This window comes from Helicoverpa armigera, chromosome 9 (genome assembly GCF_030705265.1).
Source record: "Helicoverpa armigera isolate CAAS_96S chromosome 9, ASM3070526v1, whole genome shotgun sequence".
In the NCBI taxonomy this organism is placed as follows: Eukaryota; Metazoa; Arthropoda; class Insecta; order Lepidoptera; family Noctuidae; genus Helicoverpa; species Helicoverpa armigera.
Genome location: NC_087128.1, coordinates 5059392 through 5085889, shown reverse-complemented (window position 1 = coordinate 5085889; position 26498 = coordinate 5059392). Strand labels below are relative to the sequence as shown.

General features: G+C 33.8%; 2 protein-coding genes and 1 long non-coding RNA gene across 4 annotated transcripts; 2 read left to right on the top strand and 1 right to left on the bottom strand.

Moving 5' to 3' along the window:
* Nucleotides 1-426: 426 nt before the first annotated feature.
* On the top strand, nucleotides 427-8764 carry LOC110375686 (endoplasmic reticulum resident protein 44). Of its 2 annotated transcripts, XM_064036413.1 has the most exons (8): nucleotides 427-620; nucleotides 701-999; nucleotides 2995-3070; nucleotides 3765-4007; nucleotides 4129-4371; nucleotides 4668-4934; nucleotides 5477-5675; nucleotides 7269-8764. In XM_064036413.1, exons 1-8 carry the CDS (start codon nucleotides 566-568, stop codon nucleotides 7402-7404), a joined length of 1518 nt encoding a protein of 505 aa, XP_063892483.1. In that variant the 5' UTR covers nucleotides 427-565; the 3' UTR covers nucleotides 7405-8764. The 2 variants fall into 2 exon arrangements, with proteins under 2 accessions (XP_063892483.1, XP_021189587.1); XM_021333912.3 differs by lacking the exons at nucleotides 427-620; nucleotides 701-999 and adding an exon at nucleotides 2677-2869.
* Nucleotides 8765-9596: 832 nt separating this feature from the next.
* On the bottom strand, nucleotides 9597-26155 carry LOC135117346 (uncharacterized). The gene is made up of 8 exons (XM_064036412.1): nucleotides 25875-26155; nucleotides 25388-25493; nucleotides 16218-16315; nucleotides 13859-13942; nucleotides 13261-13380; nucleotides 12663-12782; nucleotides 10943-12052; nucleotides 9597-10728 (listed from the first exon to the last, which is right to left on the bottom strand). The coding sequence occupies exons 1-7, from the start codon at nucleotides 25921-25923 to the stop codon at nucleotides 11208-11210; spliced, it is 1422 nt and encodes a 473-aa protein (XP_063892482.1). The 5' UTR covers nucleotides 25924-26155; the 3' UTR covers nucleotides 9597-10728; nucleotides 10943-11207.
* Nucleotides 23384-25099, top strand: LOC126053817 (uncharacterized). Its single transcript, XR_007510483.2, has 2 exons — nucleotides 23384-24463; nucleotides 24962-25099. It is a non-coding gene; the product is annotated as an uncharacterized LOC126053817 (long non-coding RNA).
* Nucleotides 26156-26498: the final 343 nt, after the last annotated feature.

The window sequence follows — 26498 nt, the reverse complement described above, 5'->3', positions numbered from 1 at the left end:
TAGGTGAAAAGAAGTTTAGAACGAAGAAATAAGGATTCACCTTTATACACAGGAAAACAGTCGTAGGGCCACACGTTATACAAAAAGCGCACGATGAAAAGCTTCACAATAAAGGTTCAATCAATATACGATATCCAAAAAAACATTATTCAATCAATAACGATATTTGTTAGCTGTCATACCAGCTATTTTACGAGCAAGTGAAGAAACGTATGATGAGGCTTAAAGACAGCATATAATTGTGATCCATTCGGGGGGATGCGCGATTCTTAATGCGCCAATGGTCCCGCACGTATAACGGCACATCTGGACAGGGTCTAACATTACAAAAAAAACTAGCTGTCTGGAAATATCATTATTGAGTGCCGTCTTCTGTGTCAACCTATCTAGCAACTGTAGCAACTCTAGCAACAACGTATTTCTAAACGTGAAACGTCAAAATAGCGTAGCGGCCAGCGGGTGTGGCAACAAATGAACAAACGCTCTCTGTTGTTGATGTTTGAAATTCAAAGAAACGATAATTTTATAGCATTATTAAGAATTTTAAAAGTAAACAAATAGCAATATGTATAAACACTATTTGCTTAGTTGTGTTGTTATCCTCGCTTCAGTCATAAATGGTAAATATCATCATCAGGACATGCATGTTTCAGGACCCATTTCAAAATCAAAATCGTTCTAACGAAAATATTTTAAACAGTTTTAGGTCTGGAATGCTACGTTTGTGAGAACCAAGAGGACAACAATGAGAAATGTGTGAAGACGATAAAAAATTGTGAATATAATCAAGATGTTTGTTTAACTGAAATCAAGTGGGGTAGCACTCCGTACTGGTCGCAGGGAGCTAAGAAACAGTATTATGTATCGAAGCGGTGTTCCAACAAGACGGAATGCGCGACCACCAGGCAGAGATACATGTCACTGTGCACTCACATTTGGTACCAAGATTGGGTGTGCTCTGATTGTTGCCTTGGAGATAGGTGCAATTACTATATCATTGTAAGCATTTTCATTTGTTTCTTTTTGTTGCTGTCTAGTGCATTACTAGAACTTGGAGCTTAGACTCTTATAGACCAGTGCTCCATTAAATGTTGTATAAAAAGTTCAAAACATGAGCTTTACAAGTTGTTACACGGGATAATGTCCGCAGTATTTTTTGTCACTGAATAATCAGTCCTGTTATTTTGCTCTTTTAACTATATATATAAATTGATGGAATCTACTGCCTAACAACATATACAAACTTTTTGTTTTCAGAGTGGAAGTGATGCTGTGAAACCGGTATTCATCTTATTATCAGGATTTTTCTTACTGAAGACTTTAATTTTATAGAGTAACTTACAGTCAAGACTAATTTTAATAAGAACTGAGACCTTTTTAACCTTTTTATACCGATAAGAATATGATGACAATAGGCTTTATGTCTTGTGTAGATAAGCAGTTCTGGCTGATAAATAAATATACCGCAGCTAATGAATAAAATTGTATCACATATTTAAACTCAACTGATGAATATTATGTTTATTTTGTACAATTTATGTGGAATGCAAAAAGCATAGACTAATCATACGCTTATTGTTTTAGATTATGTGTAAAGCAATTGTTTGACTGTTTCTTGAAATCAATTTATTCTTTATTCTTATTTTCTTTAAGACTAATTATAACATTTAATGATATTGTATATTATAAGTATTGCCTTCTGATTGTTCAGATCACGCTGCTAGTTAGAACACTTAGAACTTCAAAAGCGTTTATCTAAGAACTCAGTATGGTTCTCGCCAAACTTTTTGTCGTCACAGAACAACAAGTGAGAAACAATTCATAGACAAAGCCAGCGTTGGAGCAGAATGGGAGACATGCAGGAGTTTGTGCTCAGAATTTATTTCCATTCGCTTCTTGAGTCTTGAGTTGGCATGAACTAGGCACATATCATATTTATGAATCTCATAACTTGGTTTGTATGTTAACATAGTCCGTCCACTTAGGTTTATTATTATTATTTACTGTAAGTAATTGATGTTTTATATAATACTTATTCCATTTATGGGATGATTCCAAAATAAATCCTTATTTTTGAATGTTGAGTTGTTTCCATTCAATAATCTTGTAACATGTAACAGTATGTATCATTAGTCCCAAATGTATCAACAGTGGCTCGGTTATTTCCGCCCTTATATATATACTCCCATTTCGAAATTCCTTATTTACCACCCCTATGGCATGTAGTCCTTCATCTACCTGAATTTAATGTACCTTTGTGAATTTCCAACTGCCTATATTGGATAGTTGTCCCTATCACCTCTTTGAGGGCTGGATCTGACTGAGGCTAGGTTTTATTTGTTATTTTTCCTTCGTTGAATTAGTTCCCAAGCTATGTGTGTTGCTGAAACCGCTGGCGGAAGCTCATATAATCAAAGAATATTATCGCAAAGATATCTTGTTCCTTCCCTTCTTGAATAAAATTTTTTTTTTTGGATTTGTGTTTAAATTCTACGACTTTCGAATAAGTACATAAACATAAATACGAAAATAAAATATTGTAATGACCGCTTCGGTTTTTAGTACGGTTTTCGGTTTTCTTAGTACTGCGTAAAGTTAACTAAAAAATGTTAACTAAACATGGAAATGGGCATCCCTACTAAATTAATACTCTGTGGTATTCTGCTTGCAGTAGTGCCAACTGCCAAGCGAACTGCCACTGCCACTGCCGATTTCCATCCAACTGCCAAGTGCCAGCGAACACCATTCAGCGGTAGCGGCAGTAATAATTTCACTTCAACTGAAAAAGTGACTTATTTCGCCTTTTACAATGAACTGGAATGCATTTAACTTGTACAATTACAAAACATTGGCTTGTGTCCTTTTCCTGGTAAGCATTTGTAATGTCAAAATGTCTGAATGTGTTTTCACTTTTAGTACTAATGGATTGTTGATTTTATGGTCTATTATGAATAAGTAATTGCTCTATAATCTCCGAGGATTGTTTTGTTTCAGATATGCCATAGTTTTTACAACCCTACCGATAGCGGTGCTGTGCAAATTACTCAAAGTAATTTGGATATGGTGTTAGGTGAGTTACTCACGTACTCCACGTTTTCTAGAAGCTTTTCATTATACTTTCGTATGGCGGAGATAAATATAACGTCTCCGGGTAATTCGTGCACAACAAAGACTATTTCATGGAGTTGCACTATTGTTTTCATAATTTTGATTTCTATCTGTCAAATGAGAATAAAATTAGATAAATAACAATATTTATTAATTTACAAATAATTTTACATTTATTTGTTTGTTAAATTGTTAGCTAGGACTTTCTTAGCAACATTCAGAAAGAATGTGCAGAAATTTTCTTAATTAAGAAACTAGCCACATCATCAAACAAAATTAAATAAAAACTGCTAAGTAAACAAACCAATATTGTGACAGTACTCAGCTTATCTAATTTTTGTTACAAAGTACATGTCTCTTGTATTTTTATATTGTTAGCTATAATGGGTATTGTTTTTCCAATACTGTTTTTATTGTATTGCCTGTCACAAGGCTTAGTATATCTATTACTGCAATAAAAAATCAAAATAAACATATTTTTTCCCACCATTGACATCAATTAGTTTATAGGAAAACTTTTGTTGTTACATTTTCTGTGTGAAATTAATAATTAATAGTATATAAAATATCCAAACACAGTAAAATAAAACCTATTTATATTTTGTGTTCCACATCAATTATTTTAATGCATTACTAACAGAATTTTGATATTTCAGCTTCCAATGAAATAGTATTTATTAATTTTTATGCTGAATGGTGCAAATTCAGTAATATGCTTATGCCAATATTTGATGAGGCTGCCGATGAAGTCACTAAAGCTGGTTATGACACTGGAAAGGTGGTAATGGGCAAAGTAGACTGTGACAAAGAAGGCGCTGTAGCAACAAGGTTCCATATTACCAAATATCCTACTTTAAAAATGTTCCGGAATGGCATGCCGGCTAAGAAAGAATACAGAGGTGAGAAATATTTCAGTTTCATTTGTATGTATTTAAGATTAATATGGTAGATAGTTAGCAAAAAATTCTTACCCAGTTATGTCAACTGTATTATTTGAAACAATTGCTATGTCTTTTACAGGCCAGCGCTCAGTTGAGGCTTTTGCCGAATTCATCAAGAAGCAACTAACAGACCCAGTAGTCACTTTTGGACACCTCAAAGAGCTGCATGATCTCAGTGAGGACAAGAGACACATCATCGGCTACATGGACAGGCGGGATCAACCTGAATATGACACGTTCAGGAAGGTTGCCGCCAACCTTAAAGATGAGTGCCAATTCCATGTTGGCTTTGGTGATGCTTCACAGCAGATGCATCCTCCAGGTAATTTACATGCTTAAATTATAAAACAGTTGAATCAATCAGCTAATTTAAGACTGGACATCACAGTTACAAAGGGCAAGTTAGCTGTTGTGAGCAAAAGGATAAAGCAGACTACGAAATTAAAATGATTGAATCTAAATTGATTGCAATATCTATACTTACTATTAAAATAGCCAAACGATATGCTCTGTAGATCAGAAAAAAAAGATGTTATGATATGCCATTAAAACCCTTTACCAACACAACAAACTGGTAAGGATTAGTTACATGTTTGCAACCAAATTACTTATTTTCAGGTCAGCCAATAGTAGTGTTTAGAACCGATAGAAAGAAATCCACGGAACCTGATGAAACATACACTGGCTCTTTAAATAACTTTGATGAACTATACAAATGGGCCCAAGAGAAATGCATACCTTTGGTACGAGAGATCACATTTGAGAATGCTGAAGAACTCACTGAGGAAGGATTGCCGTTCCTGATTCTGTTCCACCATCCTAATGATAATGAGAGCATAAAGAAGTATAAGGAGGTTATTCAAAATGAACTTGAGGGTGAAAAACGTAAGTACTGGACACAACACTTTTATAAAACTACAAAAAATACCTTTATACCTTTATTTAACATAAAATTAATTTCAAACCAATTGAAACAGTAATTTAAGCAAAATTGGCTATAAATATCAAAGCTAGCTAAACACTTATCACATAAATGATTATAAATATTTTCCTTATTGTAAGTGTTATGTATGACTGTCTATTATAAAATGTACATGCCTCAAATATTTTTGATGATTTCATATTTACACATATTTTACACAAATGTTACTATCAAGGAAATTATTTTAAGTTGAAGGACAGTTTACAATTACAATGTTTCATTGACCATGAAGCAAATGATTGCTTGTATGTACAGGTGAATCATTACTAATATTGTTACAAATGTTAAACAATGTCTGTTTGTGTGTCTCTATCCTATATTTGCTACATTTATACAGAAAAAGAAAGAAAAGATTGATTGAAACCTCCTCGCTCTTAATAGAAGGTCTCCAATGTCACAACTGAAATAAGAACTCTTTAATGATAATTCTATTTTCAAATTACAGAGAATGTGAACTTCTTGACTGCCGACGGTGTCCGGTTCGAGCACCCACTGCATCATTTGGGCAAGTCCATCTCAGACCTGCCTCTGATTGCCATTGACTCCTTCCGCCATATGTACATGTTCCCCGACTACAAAGAGATGGAGAAGCCTGGTAGATTAAAGCAGTTCCTGCAAGATTTATACTCTGGAAAATTGCACAGGTAAGAACCTCTTTTATTGGCCTTTAACTGTGTCAAAAAGTAGTTATTGATTTGGCTTTCTTAAATGAATAATGAAACACCAATATTGGTCATCTGAAGCGTTTCATTTCTTTATTTGTGGCAGGATTAAGTGAGTCAAGTTCTATTGAACACAATTCCTCACTGAACCATTCTCTGACTAAACTATGGAGGTTCCCTTTCTAATAAGTGAGTCAGCCAATAAATACCGCTATTCAAACATTAAAAAGGAAATAGAATGTACGTAGGGTACTTTTACTCAAGTGTTGATAAAAAGTCTTTAATACTCTGACTATCTTGTTGATAAGAATCGAGATAAATACGTAAAACTCGTAATTGGATTTATCATGAGAACAATAAACTCTGGCATCTTATGTGTGTGAATTTTTATCTGCATTGTTAGTAGTTCTGAACATTTTACAACTTTATTTAAATCAATGAACACAAATGATCTGTTCAGAATTAGAACCTTGACTCTCTTGGGGTATAAACTGGCTTTAGAGAAATTTTAAATTTCCTAAAAAGTAGGATGTTCTCAATTCCACTTCGTATAATTATATTTCCCTGTTTATATTTTCAATCACACTGCAGTTTATCTCTACGTTAAAATACGGGAAGGAAATACAATAAACGTATTTTATTATGTCATGGATAAGAACTAATCACAACTTTAGTATACAATTTTGTTCAGTATAATAAATTCAATTGGCTGAAACATTATATCAGCATTTGATAACAGTTTTAATTTCATGTGCTGAGAAAATATTAATTCACTAAATGATTTGTGTGAATAACGTGGCCGATGCATTTCTAGGGTCTGTAACAGATTTTTGATTAATTTTAGACCTGTTAATGATTATTTTTGATATTTTTTTCTTAGTTTTCTTGTCAAGTACTCTCGCGTATCGTCATAACAATGGATTGTCCACAATGAACTCGCCCAGATACGTCTACATATACCGATAAAATGTCTGACGTTTGTAATGTTCGTATTGTATTGTACCCGTTAATACTTCTCACGATCTGTTTATGCTAATCTCATGATATCACAACAACAAAGTTAATAAAGTATAGTTCATTACAAGAGGCCTTATTTCACTTCTTCAGGGTAAGATTGTGTACTATATTTTCATAACTGTTACGGTTCTCGTAAAAGTCGATAGCGATAATTGAAATTGGTTTTTGTCCAGCAACTGTCGCAATTTTCCGTGACGATAATGACTAAGTTACGTTAATTGAAAATTACAAAAATGTGAACCAATTATTTGCTTGGTCCCATTTACTCCAAACCCATTGTTTTCCGTTGGATAAGTTTTCATACATTTCTTCTCCTTGGGTCCAAAGTTTTGTACTACGAAATTAAAATATACCTTCAAATTCCTTCCTTAAAGGCTATAAAAATGTTATGTATCATCAGCAAAATATCGAAATTACGTACTTAAAAAGCTCAGGGGAAGGATTTATATATTTTAAAGGAATTTGTGGAATAGGTGGGAACAAGCCATTATTTTTAGGAACAGGTACCATTACATAACACTGACAAAATAAATAACTTACTTCATTATTCTGTTCCAGGGAGTTCCACTATGGTCCCGACCCAGACCAGCCCGTATTGAACTTGGAGGTCAAGGTCACCACTCCTCCAGAGTCCACGTTCAAGAAGTTAGCGCCGTCCAAAAACCGGTACACCTTACTCAGGGACGAATTATAAGGTTATTGCACCTAGGTCATGAAATTTAGTATAAGTCACTTACTAAAGAACCTTATTGTATAAAAACCGTTTTATCTCGTTTTTTTTTTTATATATGATATATGATGATATTTTTTCGTTTCGTTATAAATACCGAATTATTTTCGTTTCTTGGTTGCGAACAAAGCCAGTTGATTCCTTTATTATATATTTTATAACTTGTATCGTTCGGTTCTTTCGTTAATCAAGTAATATTGTAAAATAATATGTATATTCGATAGGAATTTATTATGATTATATTATGACTCACTACTTCTCAAAATTCCTGTGTAAAATATTTATTAAAAAAGTAGATAATTAAAACTTTTTGAAATCTATTCTTTGAACTTTTAGCGTTTCTATTTATAGCGTAGTATGTAGTTTTTTTTATTTCTAAGTTATGCATTTTGGATGTTCATTACTGACTACTTACAATAGCAATCTATTGCTAGATAACTAATAAGTTAACATTTTCTGTTTTTCTTCTTTTTCCTTCAACATAGTGTAGGTGTCCGCATTTTTGACGAGCGTGCTTATACGGTAGAAGTGTTAATGGAAGCCATATTAAATTACTGCAATAAATAAATATTAATGAAAATGATGCTGACTCTTCTGCATCAATTGTTATATAATTCTCGTATATCCTTAAATCTGAACATGCATTTTGTTATTATAAGATGTTGCACTTCTCAGTGAGAATCGAAAATTATGAAATTGAATTAATTTATTACATCTAGGAATCACAATGGCTTCGAAGATATTAGAAAAACCAAATAAACACTCGTGGTTTGTACACTCATGTATATTTAAAAGGTCATGTGATTGAATATTGAGTTAGGCCGAAGTACACCGACAACAAACGCCCGTTTTGCTTAAAAAAACTGTTCACTTTGAAAATAGAATGTGAAAATTAATACTTAACAGTTGTTTTAAGAAAACTGGTGTTTTATGTTGTTGGTAAACTTGGGCCCAAGTCTTATCAAGGCGTAATTGATTTACGTGTGTAATTTCTATGAGCTCTAAAGAACCTGTTGGCTGCAATGCAAACTGAATCCTAAATCTATCACCACAGTGTTTAATACTAATTGTAGGGCCTGTATTTCTCATACAAGGCTCGCAAAACTCATGCATGTTATTAATTTATTATGGTCTATCTTTCTATTTCCCTACAAAAGGCGTTTATCTTGAATCTATTTGGTAAAGCTCCCTGTGACGAGATAAAACATTCCTCGATCTAAAACTGAATAGTCATTATTTACTGTATTGTATAATTATAATGTGAAATGGTTGTACAAATGTATGTTTTGTGACGTGTGTTGTAATAATTTTTTTCGAGCCGAAATTTTCATTTGTTTTTCTTTAATTTTAATTTGCTTTGATGCATGTTTGCCTTCAAGCCAGTATTACCAGTATAACCTGTATAGGTTCCATACAGCAGCAGAAATAATCGGTTAGATAATTCAAACGTTTGTTTACCGTTTTAACGTTTGTTTGAATTACATTGTTTGCTAGAACCTAAATCGATAATGCAGTGATTTTTAGGGTCAATTCCCACTGAAAGAGCAGCGGCCGTAAGAGCACGGAAAATGTAACCGCCGCGCTCGCGCTCAATCCCTTGCAATTACGGCCGCTGCCGGCCGCTGCCGGCCGCTGCTCTTTCAGTGGGAATTGACCCTTAGATGAGTTTATTTTTAAAAAATAATGCCATCATAAAAGCCGGTTTCACTTTGCTGCGTTGTTTCTACCACGACAGCAATCTATTTCATAAACTACCAAACCAACGAATTTCGAAAATATGGCAGTGGCTTTAGCGGGCCCTGTCGATCATGCTGACATCTTTTTGGGCCGCGCAAGAACTAATGGGATTGTGTAGTACCTTTACCATAGATTATACACTAATACTGGTATAGATACGCCACTCTGGGAGCCAGAGTTCAGAAAACTATATTTCCCCCAAACGCTAGATGGCGCGCAAACTGGGTAACAGCGCTATAGGTGGCGCTAGTAGTACCAGAGTTTCTTAATTTGTCATTTTTAATAAAAAAATCATTAAATGATCAAAAATACAACAATAATTATGAACTGAACTAAACTTAAAGTAAATAGTTGTATTTTCAATCATTTAATGATTTATTAAACGATCCAGGGCTGAAAAAAATTAAATAAAAACAAACTAAGTTATTATTTTCTTTTATTTTTTTCTCTTATTATAATAATCATATGCTTGCTTTTTGATTTGGTCATTCCTATCAAAACATCTCATTTTTCCATTTAATAATCTATTTACCCCCAAACACCAACTATGTACAATCAATTTAATTGAAAGATTAATAATGAAATCAATCAAATCACCTTTATGTTTTCTACAAGTTATTATATTAAAATCACATGCACAATCAATGTAAAACTTGATTTCATCCTTCAAAAATTTTGATGTTGGGTTATTTCGAAGACATGCAACAATCACATAATACATATTATTCATTAAATCTATAAATTTGTCACTTGGGTGAAATAATGATCTTTTTGTATAATCAATTTCATAATTAAACGATTCCAAATCAGCACTAGATCTACACAAATTATTCACACAATTAGTACAACTTTTGAAAACTTTTGTCTTTGATTTCTTAATAACATACCCTGTTACATATTTTTTCGATTCAGCATGCAATAGAGAATCATTCTTTTTTATTTCTGTCATCACATTAAGCAAGGAATCAATGTTACATGCAAAATCAACAGTATTTGAATCAGCCCGATTGCTTCCGATTAGACATGATAATGATTGCATAACTGAATTATAATCTTCTTCACAATTGGCACCTGCAGAATGTGGTGAATTATAATTGTTAACAATCAATGTTTTATATGCATTAATAAATTGATAGCAATTTGGATTTATATTCCTGACACCATTGCTTCTAATACTACTAAAAAAGTTTTCTAATGGATCTTGATTAAAATTTCTTGTGATTAAATTTGTTATTTTATAATTGGATGATAAATACTCCCACATTTCTTTAAAAGTTTTTATATTAAGTATCCAATTCTTTATTGAAGGAATCATCTCATATTTAATTTGATCAATACCATTTTTTTTACTGATTGATTTAAATCTAATTGATTCTAATGTAGGAAGTAAATCATCCCATAGTTGGAAGTGAGGGGAATTCTTTTTCACACAACTCTTGTACAGTTTTGAATCATCTTGATAGGAATGACCATTAAAAGAATCAAACAATTTATCGAATATTAAAAGAAAATCAGCGGTTCCCTCGCATTCTGCCGGCAAAATTCCATGTTCTGAAAAAAAAAAACTATTATTATAAAGAGGAAAGATTGTATTTTTGCATGTGTGTATGTATGATTGTAATTTTGCCGTGTTATTGGCTACTAGGACTTCACACTAGTCAAAAATGAAAAATATACTACTGCTCAAAGCACGAGGTTGCAAAAGGTCGAATTCAGAATAGCAGAGTTTTTAATGTTAATTCAAATGTTAACAAAATGCACTTACTTCCTGAAAACCGAAGCGCTGATGAAACTCTTTGGCTAAATACTTGCGCAGCTAATTTAACCTTCATTTTTTTTAATTTTTCTTTATTTATGTGACTTTCAGTCAACTTATTAACTAGACGAATTTCATCATCACCAACATCAATGGCCAGTAACATTTTCAGGTGTTCCCATTTTGCCCATCTCTCTTGTCCATTAAGCATAAATTTTGCGTCTTTATTCAATAAATTATTTCTGACACCCTTTAATAAGTGGGGCGTATCGAACTATGGAAAGACTTTTGTTTTATCAACCTCAAAAAACGTTGTTTGCGTTGGTTTCCCTTCAACAGCATATTTTTTTTGCGTTTCTTCCCTTAATTCCCTTATGACTGCAACATTTGTAGGACATTGGTCACATATTGTTGAAACCACCTTTAAACCTGTACTATTTATACTTTTGATGGTTTCTATTAATAAATCTTTTAATTCCTGCTTTTTTATTCCACTTTTTGTGAATGTAAATAGTATGGGTTGTTTTGTTTTACTTTTAATGCCCTTTATCATAAAAACCAGGGCACGATCCGCAATGTCCTTTGTTTTTTTACTGCCATCATCAGGGAAACCAATAATTTCATTTAAAAAGTCATTATAAACCATCCCAGGCGCTAATGACACTTCATCAAATAATAAATTAACTAATCTTTTTTCTGCTGGCATGTGCTGCACTTGCTTTTTTAAATTTTCTAATATTTCAGCATTGATGCCAGGTTTCATTTGGAATGAACTCAGAAGTTTTTGCAAACAACGTTTTGAAGGTAATATAAACATTTTCTTCAAAAGGTTATACGCTTTAGGACTTTGCTTGTAGATGGACAAGGCCATTATTTTTTCAGTTCTGGTGTATCGCCTTCCTCTCGGTTTCTTAGTGCCTTTCAACTGCAACTTGATAAAAATTTGTGCTGCATCAGGTAATTTCTCTATGGTTGCAAGAAATGATTTTGACAAAGTCAATTTTTTCGCAAAGCGAATTTTTTTTGATTGCATTTTGCACTTTTGGCGCATTTCATGTAGTTTTCGCGTGAGCTTTTTGATTGCATTCGATTCTCGCTTCTTAAAGCATTTTTCAGTGGCTGAAATAACCAATAATTCTAATATTAGTTTTATATAAGACATTGGTAATAAAATCATTAAAGTATGCTTTAAAAACTGTAGAGGGGCAGCGTGTCATGTAGGGTTCTACAGAAGTGGGGAAGTTTTACACACCATACTGAGATAGATTTTGAGATTATTCATTATTTGAAATTAAAAGCCATCATCCTCCGAGCCTTTCCCCAATCATGTTGGGGTCGGCTTCCAGTCTAACCGGATTCAGCTGAGTACCAGTGCTTTACAAGAAGCGACTGCCTATATGACCTCCTCAACCCAGTTACCCGGGCAACCCGATACCCCTTGGATATACTGGTGTTAGATTTACTGGCTTCTGACTACCCGTAACGGCTGCCAAGGATGTTCAATGACAGTCGGGACCTACAGTTTAACGTGCCATCCGAAACACGGTCCATGGTGTCTAAGATATACTTAGAAAGTACATACCAACTTAGAAAAGTTGCATTGGTACTTGCCTGACCTGGAATCGAACCCGCGCCCTCATACTTGAGAGGTTGGTCCTTTACCCACTAGGCCACCACGACTTTTTTATTGGAAATTAAAAACCAATTTTCAAAAACAATCACTACTGACCTCTTGATGAAATTGATGCTGATGCTGGTTCATCTCCAACAAGATATTGCTCAGCCAATGGCATAGTCATTTGTGGACTTTGTGTCAATGGCACATTTATTTGTGGATTTTGTGTCAAGTCTGTAAATAAAATATTTGCATATTAGAATGGACAATAATATTGAAACACTAGCTGCCGTCAGCTGTTTAAACGGTGTCCCATCGGAACTACTATGCACACCCAGATAAAAAGGTAGCCTGTAGCCTTCCCCGCTAAATGAGCTATCTAACACTGGGAGATTTTTTAAAACTCAGACCAGTAGTTATTGAGATAAGCGTGTTCAAGCAAACAAACAAACACTTCAGCTTGATTCTTCGTTTGTGTCGATGACATGTCATATATTGAGACTACACTATGTCAGCCCAATATGCCGCCACAGCAAGAGCATGATTCAGCTTGATGATGTTAATGTATAAATTATCAACACTTTTCACAATAAAGTTAAATATTTATGGTAGTTTCTGATCACAGAGTCCCAAAACTGGTCATAGAATTCTTTAATTAAACAAACAAAAACGTTCATATGGTTATCGAGTTTGTTGAATGTTCTATACTGACCGCTAAATGGAGTTGATGCTGATGCTGGTTCATCTCCAACAAGATATTGCTCAGCCAATGGCATAGTCATTTGTGGACTTTGTGTCAATGGCACATTTATTTGTGGATTTTGTGTCAAGTCTGTAAATAAAATATTTGCATATTAGAATAGACAATAATATTGAAACACTAGCTACCGTCAGCTGTTAAAACGGTGTCCCATCGGAACTACTATGCACACCCAGATAAAAAGGTAGCCTGTAGCCTTCCCCGCTAAATGAGCTATCTAACACTGGGAGATTTTTTAAAACTCAGACCAGTAGTTATTGAGATAAGCGTGTTCAAGCAAACAAACAAACACTTCAGCTTGATTCTTCGTTCATGTCGATGACATGTCATATATTGATACTACACTATGTCAGCCCAATATGCCGCTATAGCAAGAGCATGATTCAGCTTGATGATGTTAATGTATAAATTATCAACACTTTTCACAATAAAGTTAAATATTTATGGTAGTTTCTGATCACGGAGTCCCAAAACTGGTCATAGAATTCTTTAATTAAAGAAACAAAAACGTTCATATGGTTATCGAGTTTGTTGAATGTTCTATACTGACCGCTAAATGGAGTTGATGCTGATGCCTCTCCAAAAACAAATTGCTCAGCCAATGGCATAGTTACTTGTACAGTTTGTGACAAGTCTGTAAATAAAATTTGTAGATAAGAAAAACAATTATCATAAATAAAAAAATTTACTCACTTTGCTACATAAATAATATAGATATATCACTTGAGATTAAAGAAAAATTGAGAATTTAAAATCATATATTTTTGAAAATCTTAATATCATGTCATGAAATGTTAAGTCTTAAACGTTTATGAAAATATGTATGTACATAAATTATTTTGATGAGTTATTTTGGTATTTCAAGCTTGTTTGATAAATAATGGAGCCGGAAAGTGGCCATAGTAACAGTAGTAAAGGCGAATGGCAGGCTTGTATGGGACTTTCGTACCGCTAATAAAATTTCGTGTTTTGGGATATTTTTTGTTTTAATTGATGGGTAATATGATAGACAAGCCCTTTGTAAATTCTTAGATTTTTAGAACTTGGGAAGTAAAAGTTATAACCAGTTTTGTTTTTTAAGGTTATGTACCACAGTATACCCATATAAGTTGTTTTAGCTAGGTACATAAACATTGTTATGGGTTATAATTGGTGGGTAATATGACAGGCAAGCCTTTTGTAAATTCTTAGATTTTTAGAACTTTTGAAGTAAAAGTTATAACCAGTTTTGTTTTTTAAGGTTATGTACTACAGTGTACCCATGTAAGTTGTTTTAGCTAGGTACATAAACATTGTTATGGTAATAATAAAATAAATGTTCTACCTAGCTTGTCTCTTAATCTTGGGTGTGTTTTAGGTAGGTACGTACAATTAGGTAAATAGATAGATAGATAAGGATCGTACCCACTCAGTAGAGTGCATTTAGGAGATACCTGTCCAGCAGCGGACTGCAACAGTTTGATAATGGTCAAGTTCTCGGGTTTCGAGTGTGGTATAATAAAACAACTTTGTTTTTGTAGGAATACACATCTATTTTATTGTTCTTATAATTATTTAATCTATTCTTAGTATTATTTCATCAACATAGAAACTCATGTGCAGAAATACCCAGACCCAGAACAACTACTTGCAGATCATTCAAATATTTGTTCCGTGCGGCAAACATGGTCAGCAGGTGTTATCTGGAAAATATTTAAGTGATTTTGAGTATGATTCAACATTGCTTTCAATATCTATTTTAACAGTGTTACACAAACCAAGTTAGGCAAGTAAACAATACATGTAAGAGATCACTTATATGTTTGTTAATGTACAAACACAACAATGATCGTTTACAGGACAAACTGTAAATATTTTTACAACCACAACAATGTTTGTTATTTTTTCAAATAATGTTAAGATTAGTTTTAGGTACATTCATATTATTTTAGTATGAAATCGTGTAGTTTATATGGTGAGTCTTCTTTTTAACACGTAAAAGTTCTCACTTCGTAACTGGCACACTCGTACGCAAAATGTTATTTGAATACTACTTACATCTCTAGGATATGTCCACAGCCGAATAGTATTGACGATGTCTTCACCCTCATCGGATAAAGCGTGCCTTCGTATTCGCGACAAGCGAACGTTGCAATTGATGCATTGCAAACTCGTCATTTTAAAGCACGTACACACACACAACACAAGTAATAAAGCGTCCTTTCGCGAAAGTACTATCAACAGATAGAGTACGGAGAAGCAGTTCCTCGACTCAACGTAAAAATGACCAGATAATTTGCTGAAATTGCTCAGATGCAGTAACAAACCACAATCCAAAAGAACCACAAAAAGAACTGAACAGACACTGACAGACAGAGACTAGACTCTGAAAGATATCCGTTACCTGTCAATAAAATAATTGCCAATACAAAATAAAAACATTGATGGTGAAAATAATTTGTATAATTAAATTGTTAATTATTAAGATAGTATGCAATAATTATTCATTTTAAGGTATAATATGTAATTGGTTAATTATATTTACTGTTATTTCTATGTTTAAATAATTATTTATCATTTCGAGCCTCGTGATATTTTACAAATGGCAACTTCTAAAAACAGAACTACGTTTAGTTGCGTTTAGTTTAAGATTATATTACGTTTAATTACTTGAATCTTTTAATTGATATAATTAATTAATGCGGAGTTCTAAAAATACTACACTAACATGAAAATAAATGACTTAGTTGCCTTAATAATTGGTACAAATTCTATAACTGAACAACGACAAAAATATGCGGTACGAAATCTGCCATTCTCCTTTAGTACTGAACAGCTAAGTATATAAACATACAAATTTTAAACATATAGTTGTTTTGTCTTCAAAAAAATAACAAAAAAGTAAACCAGAAATTAGTAAAAATACATACCCAAATTCAATGTAGGTATTGCATTTCTGGTCAAAAGTTTACTCGGTGATTTATAATATTCTTCAAAATGTCTGTGGCATATACGAACAGAATTATATTGACTTTCCTCTAAAAAACTGTCGTAACATAAGAGAAAGTAGAAACACAGATTTAAATACAGTCTTATTAAGTTTTTCATTCTTTATCGATCAATAAAACCGCCACAATTGTAGTACAAAAAAAACTAACTAGATGGCGTAAGTGACGGTTTTTTACGGAGCGATATTGCGCGCTCCCGCCTCTACAATAGTGACCAGGGGCTGGTCACTGCCGTACTTGACTAGATTTCGGTAAAAAATTTAGAAAAGCGCCATCTGCAATCCTCTTCCTAAAGTATTTAATATCTTCAAGTGATAATAGATGGCTCTTTAATCAAAAATTAACTTCCATAAAATATCACTAAAATTATTGAAATCTAAAAATTATTTTATATATTAGTATTACGTAGGAAATCTATCAATTATTTTTATTAAATCTGTACACTATTTTATATACATAAATTATTTTTCTATAATTATTTTTTTGGTTGGCAATAAACCGTGCCAACTGCCAATGCTGAAGTTAGAATTTGAATTTTAATGGCGAGTACAGTACATACAATTTGTGTGTTAAGTTTTCGTCCATTTAAGTGTTTTCTGCTGTTGACTTGCGTTGATTTGAGTTTTACTCATCCGCTGTGTTTTCGGTGAATTAGTGAGTGAGTTGAGCTGTGCTCCTCTGTTTCATTGTTTCACATAACTTGCGAAAAGACGCCATTAGTGTTTAGTATTATTTGCGATAAAGACGCCTTTTTTGTGATATTTGTGAAATAGACACTGTTATTGTGTTATTAGCGATTAGAGACGCTTGTTTGAGTGCATATAATCATGCCGAGGCGGTGCAATTGGGATGTTCACACAACCCGGGTAAGTGCTTTCTTTATCAAGTTCATAGTACCTAGGGCCCGATTCTGTTAATAGTATCATTAAGTTATTAATATCAAAATTGAATAGAAATTAAATCGCAATATCAGTTTTAACCATTTCGGGCATTCTGCTACTAATATTTATAAGACCAATCGTATTCCAACGACATTCGATTGGTTGCTATTGGTCTGCCGTTTTGGTTTATAGGTACATATTACCATATTATTCTTAGTCTATATTGCCATATTGCCTCAAAGTCGTGGTGGCCTAGTGGGTAAAGAGCCAACCTCACAAGTATGAGGGCGTGGGTTCGATTCCAGGTCAGGCAAGTACCCATGCAACTTTTCTAAGTTTGTATGTACTTTCTAAGTATATCTTAGAAACCAATGACTGTGTTTCGGATGGCACGTTAAACTGTAGGTCCCGGCTATCATTTAACATCCTTGGCAGTCGTTACGGGTAGTCAGAAGCCAGTAAGTCTGACACCAGTCTAACCAAGGGGTATCGGGTTGCCGGGTAGCTGGGTTGAGGAGGTCAGATAGGCAGTCGCTCCTTGTACAGCACTGGTACTCAGCTGAATCCGGGAATTATTCCCAATAGTCCCCTCTAGCTGTCCTCGGGGTGACAGCGGAATTGTCTTCCAGTTATCACCGGGTGACAATTTGTGCCGACTGTTCCCTTTGAAAACTGACTAGAGGGACAAATGGGAGTCTATTTCTCAGTTGTCACGGGGGTGACATTTGCTTCGGTTCCTTCTTCCTTCCTAAGAAAAAAATGTAATTACCATAGATTTCAGGTTTTATTTATTATGTTACATAGAATCACATAAAAATATATATATTATTATTTTAACTAACACAATGTCAACAGGCTTACAAAAATCGATTTTTTATAGTAGTTAATACTACTATAAAAACAAAACAACATTATGTTTCCTATAATAGGCACAATCACAGATAACTTTAATTAATACTAATCACAGATAATCACTAATGGTTAAGTTAAAAGTGCTTATTAGTCGCATGCTTATTTGTAACACAGTTTGTAATCTTGTTAAATTAAATAAAATTAAGAAAACGATTGGTGTTAATAGAAATTAATAATATGTGATGTACCTATTAAAGGAAACACAATGTTGTTTGTTATAAGAAATAAAACCTGAAATCTATGATAATTACATTTTTTTCTTTGGAAGATTCTATGTAGCATAATAAATAAAAACCTGAAATCTATGGTAATTACATTTTTTTTCTTTGGAAGGAAGAAGGAACCGTAGCAAATGTCACCCCGGTGACAACTGAGAAATAGACTTCCCATTTGTCCCCTAGTCAGTTTTCAAAGGAACAGTCGGCACAAATTGTCACCCGGTGATAACTGGGAAGACAATTCCGGCTATCACCGGAGGACAGCTAGAGGGACTATTACTACATAGTATAAAACAAAGTCGCTTTTTCTGTCATGTGTCATGTTGTATGTCCCTATGAACGCTCAAATCTTTAAAACTACGCAACGGATTTTGATGCGGTTTTTAATAGATAGAGTAACTCATGAGAAGGTTTTATGTATAATAACATCTATTAAATAATGGAGAAATACTGTTACCCGTGCGAAGCCGGGGCGGGTCGCTAGTTGGGAATAATTCGAATCGGTTAGACTGGAAGCCGACCCCAACATAGTTGGGAAAAGGCTCGGAGGATGATGATATTGCCATATTGCAATCGTAAATCGTTTGCAGACAATATGATTCATTATTGAATCACAGAAAAGGATAAACACGTTTATTTAAAAGAAAAATAGTGGAATGCCACATACGCTTCAATCGTAATTGAGTCGTGATTGGATCTCAGTCGGATGTGAATCGCATGTCGCTAAAGTAAAATTAGCAGGGCAGGATTCTGCGCAATTTTTCTTTGAAATAAACGTTTTATCCTTTTCTGTCATTCAATAATGAATCATTTTGTCTGCATTTGATTACGATATGGCAATATAGACTAAGAATATTATGGTAATATAGACCAAAATGGCAGACCAATCGCAAACCAATCGAATGTCGTTGGAATACGATTGGTCTTATATTAGTAACAGAATGCCCGATATGGTTAAAAAAGCTGTTGCGATGCAATTTCTATTCAATTTTGACATTATTAACTTAACAGAATCGGGCCCCAGAATCGTGCTCCTGAAAGCTCCTAGTCATCCGGATAAACTTGTCATCACGGGAGATACCAACTCAGTCAATTATAAGGTTGGGCGTTTAGAGAAACACAGTTCCTTACGAGTAACCATTTATTACTGAATCCCATATGAAATGATACATGATTTAATAAGATAGACATACATAGATAGACACGCGCACACATACATAGGTAATAGGTATTCATTCATACATACACTATACAATATCAGCATACAAACTTCATATTTTTGTAATTTATTTTTCAGGTGTGACACAACATCAATTTCCACACCCAGAAAAGAATCCTGAGTTATTCAAAGCCTGGGTTAATATAGTTGGTGGAAAACTGGAGACTGCAGATGATATCAAATTTTACAGAAAGCGAGTCATCTGTGACATACATTTTGCAGACAAGTTTAAGAATCGCAACAACCGTTTAAATAACATAGCTGTTCCTACTCTCCATCTTCAGGGTAAGATTTAGATCTTTATTCTTGAACTAGATCGCAATGCCACCTACTGAGTTAAAATTGCCATTAAGAAAACAAAATTCTTAATTATTCACAATTAAACTGAACTGAAATCTTTTAGGCCACCTGTTTGCAGTATATTAATATTTAATTGGATATAAAATGCAGTTCATTCACCCCTTAACCAACTCGGTGAAGGTTGTTGTTTAGTGGGATCTTAGACTTGTTTTTACTATTTCCAGGTGCTCCATCACAAGATGCTCATATGCCTCCTGCAACTCCACATATACCAACTGAACTTCCTATGCCTGAACATAATATATGGAATCTGCCTTCTACATCAAAGCAAATAGTCACTGGTACGTAAATGCTTGGCTACCTACATTCTCAAATTATGTTTAACTAGCTGCCATAATTAAATACTGCATTTTTTTTATAATAATAATCCCCCCCCCCATGGGGCCACCTTGACGTGATGGGGGAAGGCATGAACGCTTAAAGAAGTCAGTAAGAACTAGACGACCCTGTGCCAATTGGTAAACATGAGGTACCATCAGAAAATATAGTCATAACACCTCGGCTAACCCTTTCCAACTAACGGTCCCAACTTCCCAACTAACCTTCCCTTTCCCTTTACCTTCTCTTCAGTGTCTGATAAAATATATATCTTATTACTTTAAAATATGTACTCTGCAGTCACCTTCTCTCTTTCACCTCTTAACTTTTCTTTTTCTTAAGTTTTAAAACATTGCTCCTAATATAATTTAATGCGACTACGAAATAGAGTAATAATACCCCAGGCGGGTACCGGAGCTAATCGCGATGGAGAATCCCGCCCCCTTTGTATTCTGGGTGGGGGCGACGCTTTTTAAATTTCATTTTTTTCATAGATACCTTTAAGGCCACCTGTTTGCAGTATAGTAATATTTAATTGGATATAAAATACTGTTCATTCACCCCTTAACCAACTCGGTGAAGGTTGTTGTTTAGTGGGATCTTAGACTTGTTTTTACTATTTCCAGGTGCTCCATCACAAGATGCTCATATGCCTCCTGCAACTCCACATATACCAACTGAACTTCCTATGCCTGAACATAATATATGGGATCTGCCTTCTACATCAAAGCAAATAATCACTGGTATGTAAACGCTTGGCTACCTACATTCTCAAATTATGTTTAACTAGCTACCATAATTAATTACTGCATTAAGTAATATGTAACTGTTGTGTAGTCATTACAAACACACTTCAACTTGATTTATTGTAATGACAATTTAGGTTAATAATCCTCATGTAACTCACACTAGTAATTTTGATGTTTACAATGACAATGGTGAATTATTATTATTTTATTTTCAGCTGCACCTCCCAATGCGTGTGTTATAGCAGCAGAACATAATTATTGCAGTAAACATGGTATACAACAAAGACGGAAACTTAAAGGAGACAAAAGTAAGTGCCAATGTAGTTTATACAATAAGATATCCAAAAAAAATGTTTATACATAGGCTACTTTTATCTGGGTGTGGAAAGTAGTAAAGTAAAAGTTTTTTTTGCAGAAAAACTGAAATCAACTTCATCGCTGGAGAATGAATTAAAGATTTCAAGATTCCAAATGAAGAATTTAAAACCGAAATTATTCGGTTACGTAAACGGGTAGTAGTTTGAAAGAAAGATTAGCCAGCGTTGATAAAATTAGCAATACAAATTGTTTAAAAAATAACGAGAAATATGACAACTGCAGCAAAAATATTCACAAACATGCAGTACACCCAAACTCACAAGAGAGCTCGTGGGCGGAGGTTTACTTTAAAGGAAAAAGTTTGTCTCTCTCCATGTACAAAAGAGTCCCAAGAGTTATACTCTTTTATATAAATACTTTACATTGCCCTCTATAAAATCATTAAAAGGCTTCTTGCGAAAATTGAAATAGAGTCGGGGCTAAATAAGTTTTTATTCATAAAAATGAGAAAGACTGTGAAGGAATTAAGTCCAGAAGATCGCCTCTGCTGTCTTATTTTTGACGAGATGTCAATATCGCCGCAGATCCATTACGACGGATCTAAGGATAAATTAAAGGGATTCGCTTGGCGTAGTAAAATTGCTGACCATGTTTTAGTTTACATGGTCAAAGGATTAAAGAAAAATTTAAACAGCCTGTTGCATACTTTTTTACAAATTCTGTTAACAAAGCAGAATTAAAAGCCTTGACTATAAAAGTCATTAAATATGTTCAGGGTACAGGGCTTAATATTTTGTGCACAGTGTGCGACCAAAGCACAGTAAATGTCAGTGTAGTGAATGAAATTATTGAAGATAGTAGAATAAAATTCATAAAAGAAAATAAGGAATGGAGACATGATGTAATGGAAGTAGGAAATCTAAAATTATCCCATTATTTGATGTCCCTCATTTATTGAAAGGGTAGAAACAATTTACTTACGAAGGACTTAAAATATTTCGACTTCGAAGAAAAGGTTGAAAAGACGATAAAATGGGAATATTACCAGAAAATTTATGAAGCGGACAAATTACATGGTGAATTAAAATATGTCAGAAACTAACTGATGAACATATTTATGTGGAGAAAATAAAAAAAATGAAGGTCAAACACGCAACCCAAATTTTTAGCCGCAGTGTTGCTACAGCTGCAGAACATTTATCTGCTAGGGGCGATTTATCTAATGAGTGCCGCCAAGTAATTACATTTACCAAAATGATGGACAATTTATTTGATTCCTTAAATTCAAGCTCATTTAATATGATACATGGAAAAATGTATAAATGTGGTGTTAGAAACAATTCTCCTCATCATGAATTATGGGAAAATGCCAAAAAGGTATTAAAATCAATAAAATTTATTAAAGTTAAAAAAGAAAAGGAAAATAAAATAAGATTAATTGAAACGAGTTCGGTACCTTCAATAAAAATTTTATACGTACTATTGAGGGCATGCAACAGTTGTGGAAAATATTATCCCAAAATATTTATTTGATACAATGATGACCAGAAACTTTAACCAGGACCCACTGGAAAATTTTTTTGGGAACATTAGAAGTTTTGGGGTGAGGAATACGGCACCCAACACAATTAGCTTTGAAGGTGCCTATAAATCACTTCTTTTAAATAATTATAACTCACCCCATTCACTTAACGCTAACTGTGAAAATGATGACAATGATTGTCTTCAGACATTGAGTTTCTTTTTGGAAGACAAACTTTTAGAAAACACTTCTAATGTTCCCAGTAATGAGGTTCTACCATTTCAGCAAGAAGAAAATGACGAAATTGAGGTGCCTTTTATAAATTTAAATTCTGAGCCTGCTGATGCTGGTCAGGCCAATTATGTATGTGGGTGGGTGCTGGCTAAATGTTTTAAAAAAGTTGCTAAATCATGCAGGCACTGCAAAACTGAACTAACTGGCGACAGTCAATTAAAATCAAATAGTTATATAAGGGCAAAAGAATATACAAAAGGAAAACATTGTCTGTTGTATCCCAATATAGTGGCGGAAAAAGTTTTAAAGACATACAAAATATTGTAGTAGAAATTTTGAAAAGAATGTGCCAAAACTAAATTAAAAGAAAAGATAAAAATGTTTTTAGACATATTTGTGGATTATCCTTTCACCTGCGATATCCACAAGATAGAATTAAGAAATGTTTTTGAAAACATTACAATAAATATTTTGGTATATAGTTGGTGCCGCTCAATTAATCGAATTTTATCAGGTAAAATCCAATATCGTGATGAGGATGATGAAACTAAACTTTCAGCACAAATTTATTACAATAAACATAAACATAAGTAAATATGATTTTTATTTAATTCCAGGTCGCCTACTAAGTACTTTCTAAATGTTCCTACATAACGTTGTTCTGTTGAGTTGTAGTAATCTGTGTTGTATTTCCATATTTCAATAAATAACTATTTTCTACATTCTGTGGCTATATTTTGTAAGTACGTACGTATGAACAAATTCCCCTAGAATATCTATAGACGGTTATTCGTCATCTCGACACACTAAACTCACCACGAATGTGTCGAGTTGGTGAAACTCAAAATTTGTACATTTATCATGTCGTCAACTCGCCACGTCAAGATTTTAATTCGTGTCCAGTTAGTGAAACTTAGATTTTATCACTTTTATGTTTTCGCCAAGTTTGGGAATCAACTTTTCGCGTTTCAAACGTTTGCAAAATGGACGTTCAGTGGCCGATGATGTTTGTGACACAATGTATCCAGTTGGCGAAAACATAAAAGTGATAAAATCTAAGTTTCACTAACTGGACACGAATGAAAATCTTGAGTGGCGAGTTGACGACATGATAAATGTACAAATTTCGAGTTTCACCAACTCGACACTTTAATGGTGAGTTTAGTCTGTCGAGATGACGAATAACCTGTAGACAATACTGATGTATACATGTGTGTGAAATGGGATGTACGCACACATAAACAATTTGTTTCGGCAGACGATACCAGATGGCGCTTCAAAAATCGTTTGAAGGTTGCAGAAAAAAATCGAAGTGGGTTCTCTATTCCCAATCTATTTACTATACTCTATGATAGTGACGTATCGGAGCTTGTGTCTTGTGAACGTGTGTCAGTGCTCATGAAAATCGCCGTAAGCTGTCTTATGACCATACTTTGGGTAAGTTTTTTCACAATACTTGTAAATTTAAGAGTGAAAACTGCAGTATCACAATAAAGTACTGTTTTTTTCGATCGTAATTTGAAAATATGTAATTTTTCAATCTAAAAAAGTGTCATAACATCGGTTAAGATACTATTTCACTCAACGTTGTGTTATATCTTTATGTTGTAGCTGGGTAAAAAACTGTTGTATTTTGTTTTGTGGCGCTTTTTTATAGATAATTGTTTTACAAAATTTAGTTAAAAGTAGCCTTGAATAGGTTATGACTGTTTGTGTGCTACATAGCTTTATTGTATAATTTACCTACATTAACATCAATACCTACAAATAGGCGCGCGATCTGAGTGCAGTCGGGGTATGAGGAGCGGGGCGCCTGCAGTTTAGTGTATGTGTGCATCACTAGCACTTTCCTCAGAACTGCGCTCAAATCGCGCGCTTACTGTACGTTCATATTGATGGTTCTGTTCATACTAAACTTGTACTTATTGATTTCAGAATAAAAATGTGTGACAGATTTAAGGACAGCAGGGGCAAAAAGTTACTTCAACTTTTAAATTCTGAAAGTGACGAAAATAAAGAAAATTGTGATTCAATATTAAGAAGAACAATAAATAAAAAATGTTTTTTGTGTTACGATATTTTTTTATTTCGCTGCCACGTTAATGTAAAAAAGTGCCATAAGTTGGGTAATTTTTAATTTATTTACTTTTGAAACAAATTTAATTTATTTTTTTAATATACTCTTATATTTTGCAAATAGCTTAATAAATTCTTCGTTAGGTAGTTAAAACAGTAAACAGGTAAAAATTTGTAACCTAAAAGTCACAATAGCATTAATTTATCGAAAAATAATTTAAATCGTTTTTTTCTCCAAACTAGCTGTCCCCGTCTTACGACCATTTTTCAGAGGAAAGTCGATATATGTAATTATTTCCTCTCTCTTGGGTTGCGATGCTGAGTACAGACTTCCACTGATTAAACCTCTCCGTGTGAGGATATTCCCATTTCGGGAATCGGTGTAGCGGTCCTTTAAATACAATTTTAATAAAATGTTAGGTACTTTATTTTGTACAGAATTTATACAAAGTTGAAATGAATCATTATCATCATCCTCCGAGCCTTTTCCCAATCATGTTGGGGTCGGCTTCCAGTCTAACCGGATTCAGCTGAGTACCAGTGCTTTACAAGAAGCGACTGCCTATCTGACCTCCTCAACCCAGTTACCCGGGCAACCCGATACCCCTTGGTTAGACTGGTGTCAGACTTACTGGCTTCTGACTACCCGTAACGACTGCCAAGGATGTTCAATGACAGCCGGGACCTACAGTTTAACGTGCCATCCGAAACACAGTCAATGTTGAAATGAATCATTAATTACTTGAATAAAACATACTAAATAAGAACTTACCATCGATAATACATCCAAAATAACATTTTAATGCAGATGCTTTCGGCATTTTCAAAATCCAAAATCGTAAAAGTTTTAAAATCGAAGTCAATGTGAAGAAGCCAAGTTATCATATACGCTATCAGTTCGGGGTCCAAATAACAAGCCAGGTAATACGTTGCACTCAGGAAAATCAGAATCCGTAAACAAGCCAAGTCGGTATAAAAAAATATATCACAAAAACAAAGTAAACGCAAAACGAACAAAACGAGAGATAACAAGTGATTCAAATATGGCTGACAGGTAACAGATTTTTCCGGATGTTGCCGTAGTGAAAATGACGACTGAAAAATCAACATTTAAAAAATTTACATAAAATATTAATTATGTATTTTTATAACATAATAGAAAAAGTAATATAAATATTTGAATAATTATACTTCAAAAACTTTGCTTTGAGCATAAACCTAGCTGAAGCTCCTGCCCTCTAGTGTTTATTTTAGTCAATAATGAAGAAAAATTACGGTCCTCGAACACTAGATGGCGCTAGTTTCTTAGGTACTTTTCGAGGTTCGATTTTGTAGGAGAGTTTCATCCCCCTGACCTTTACCGTGCTTCACATGACATGTTGCTATGAAAACGTTA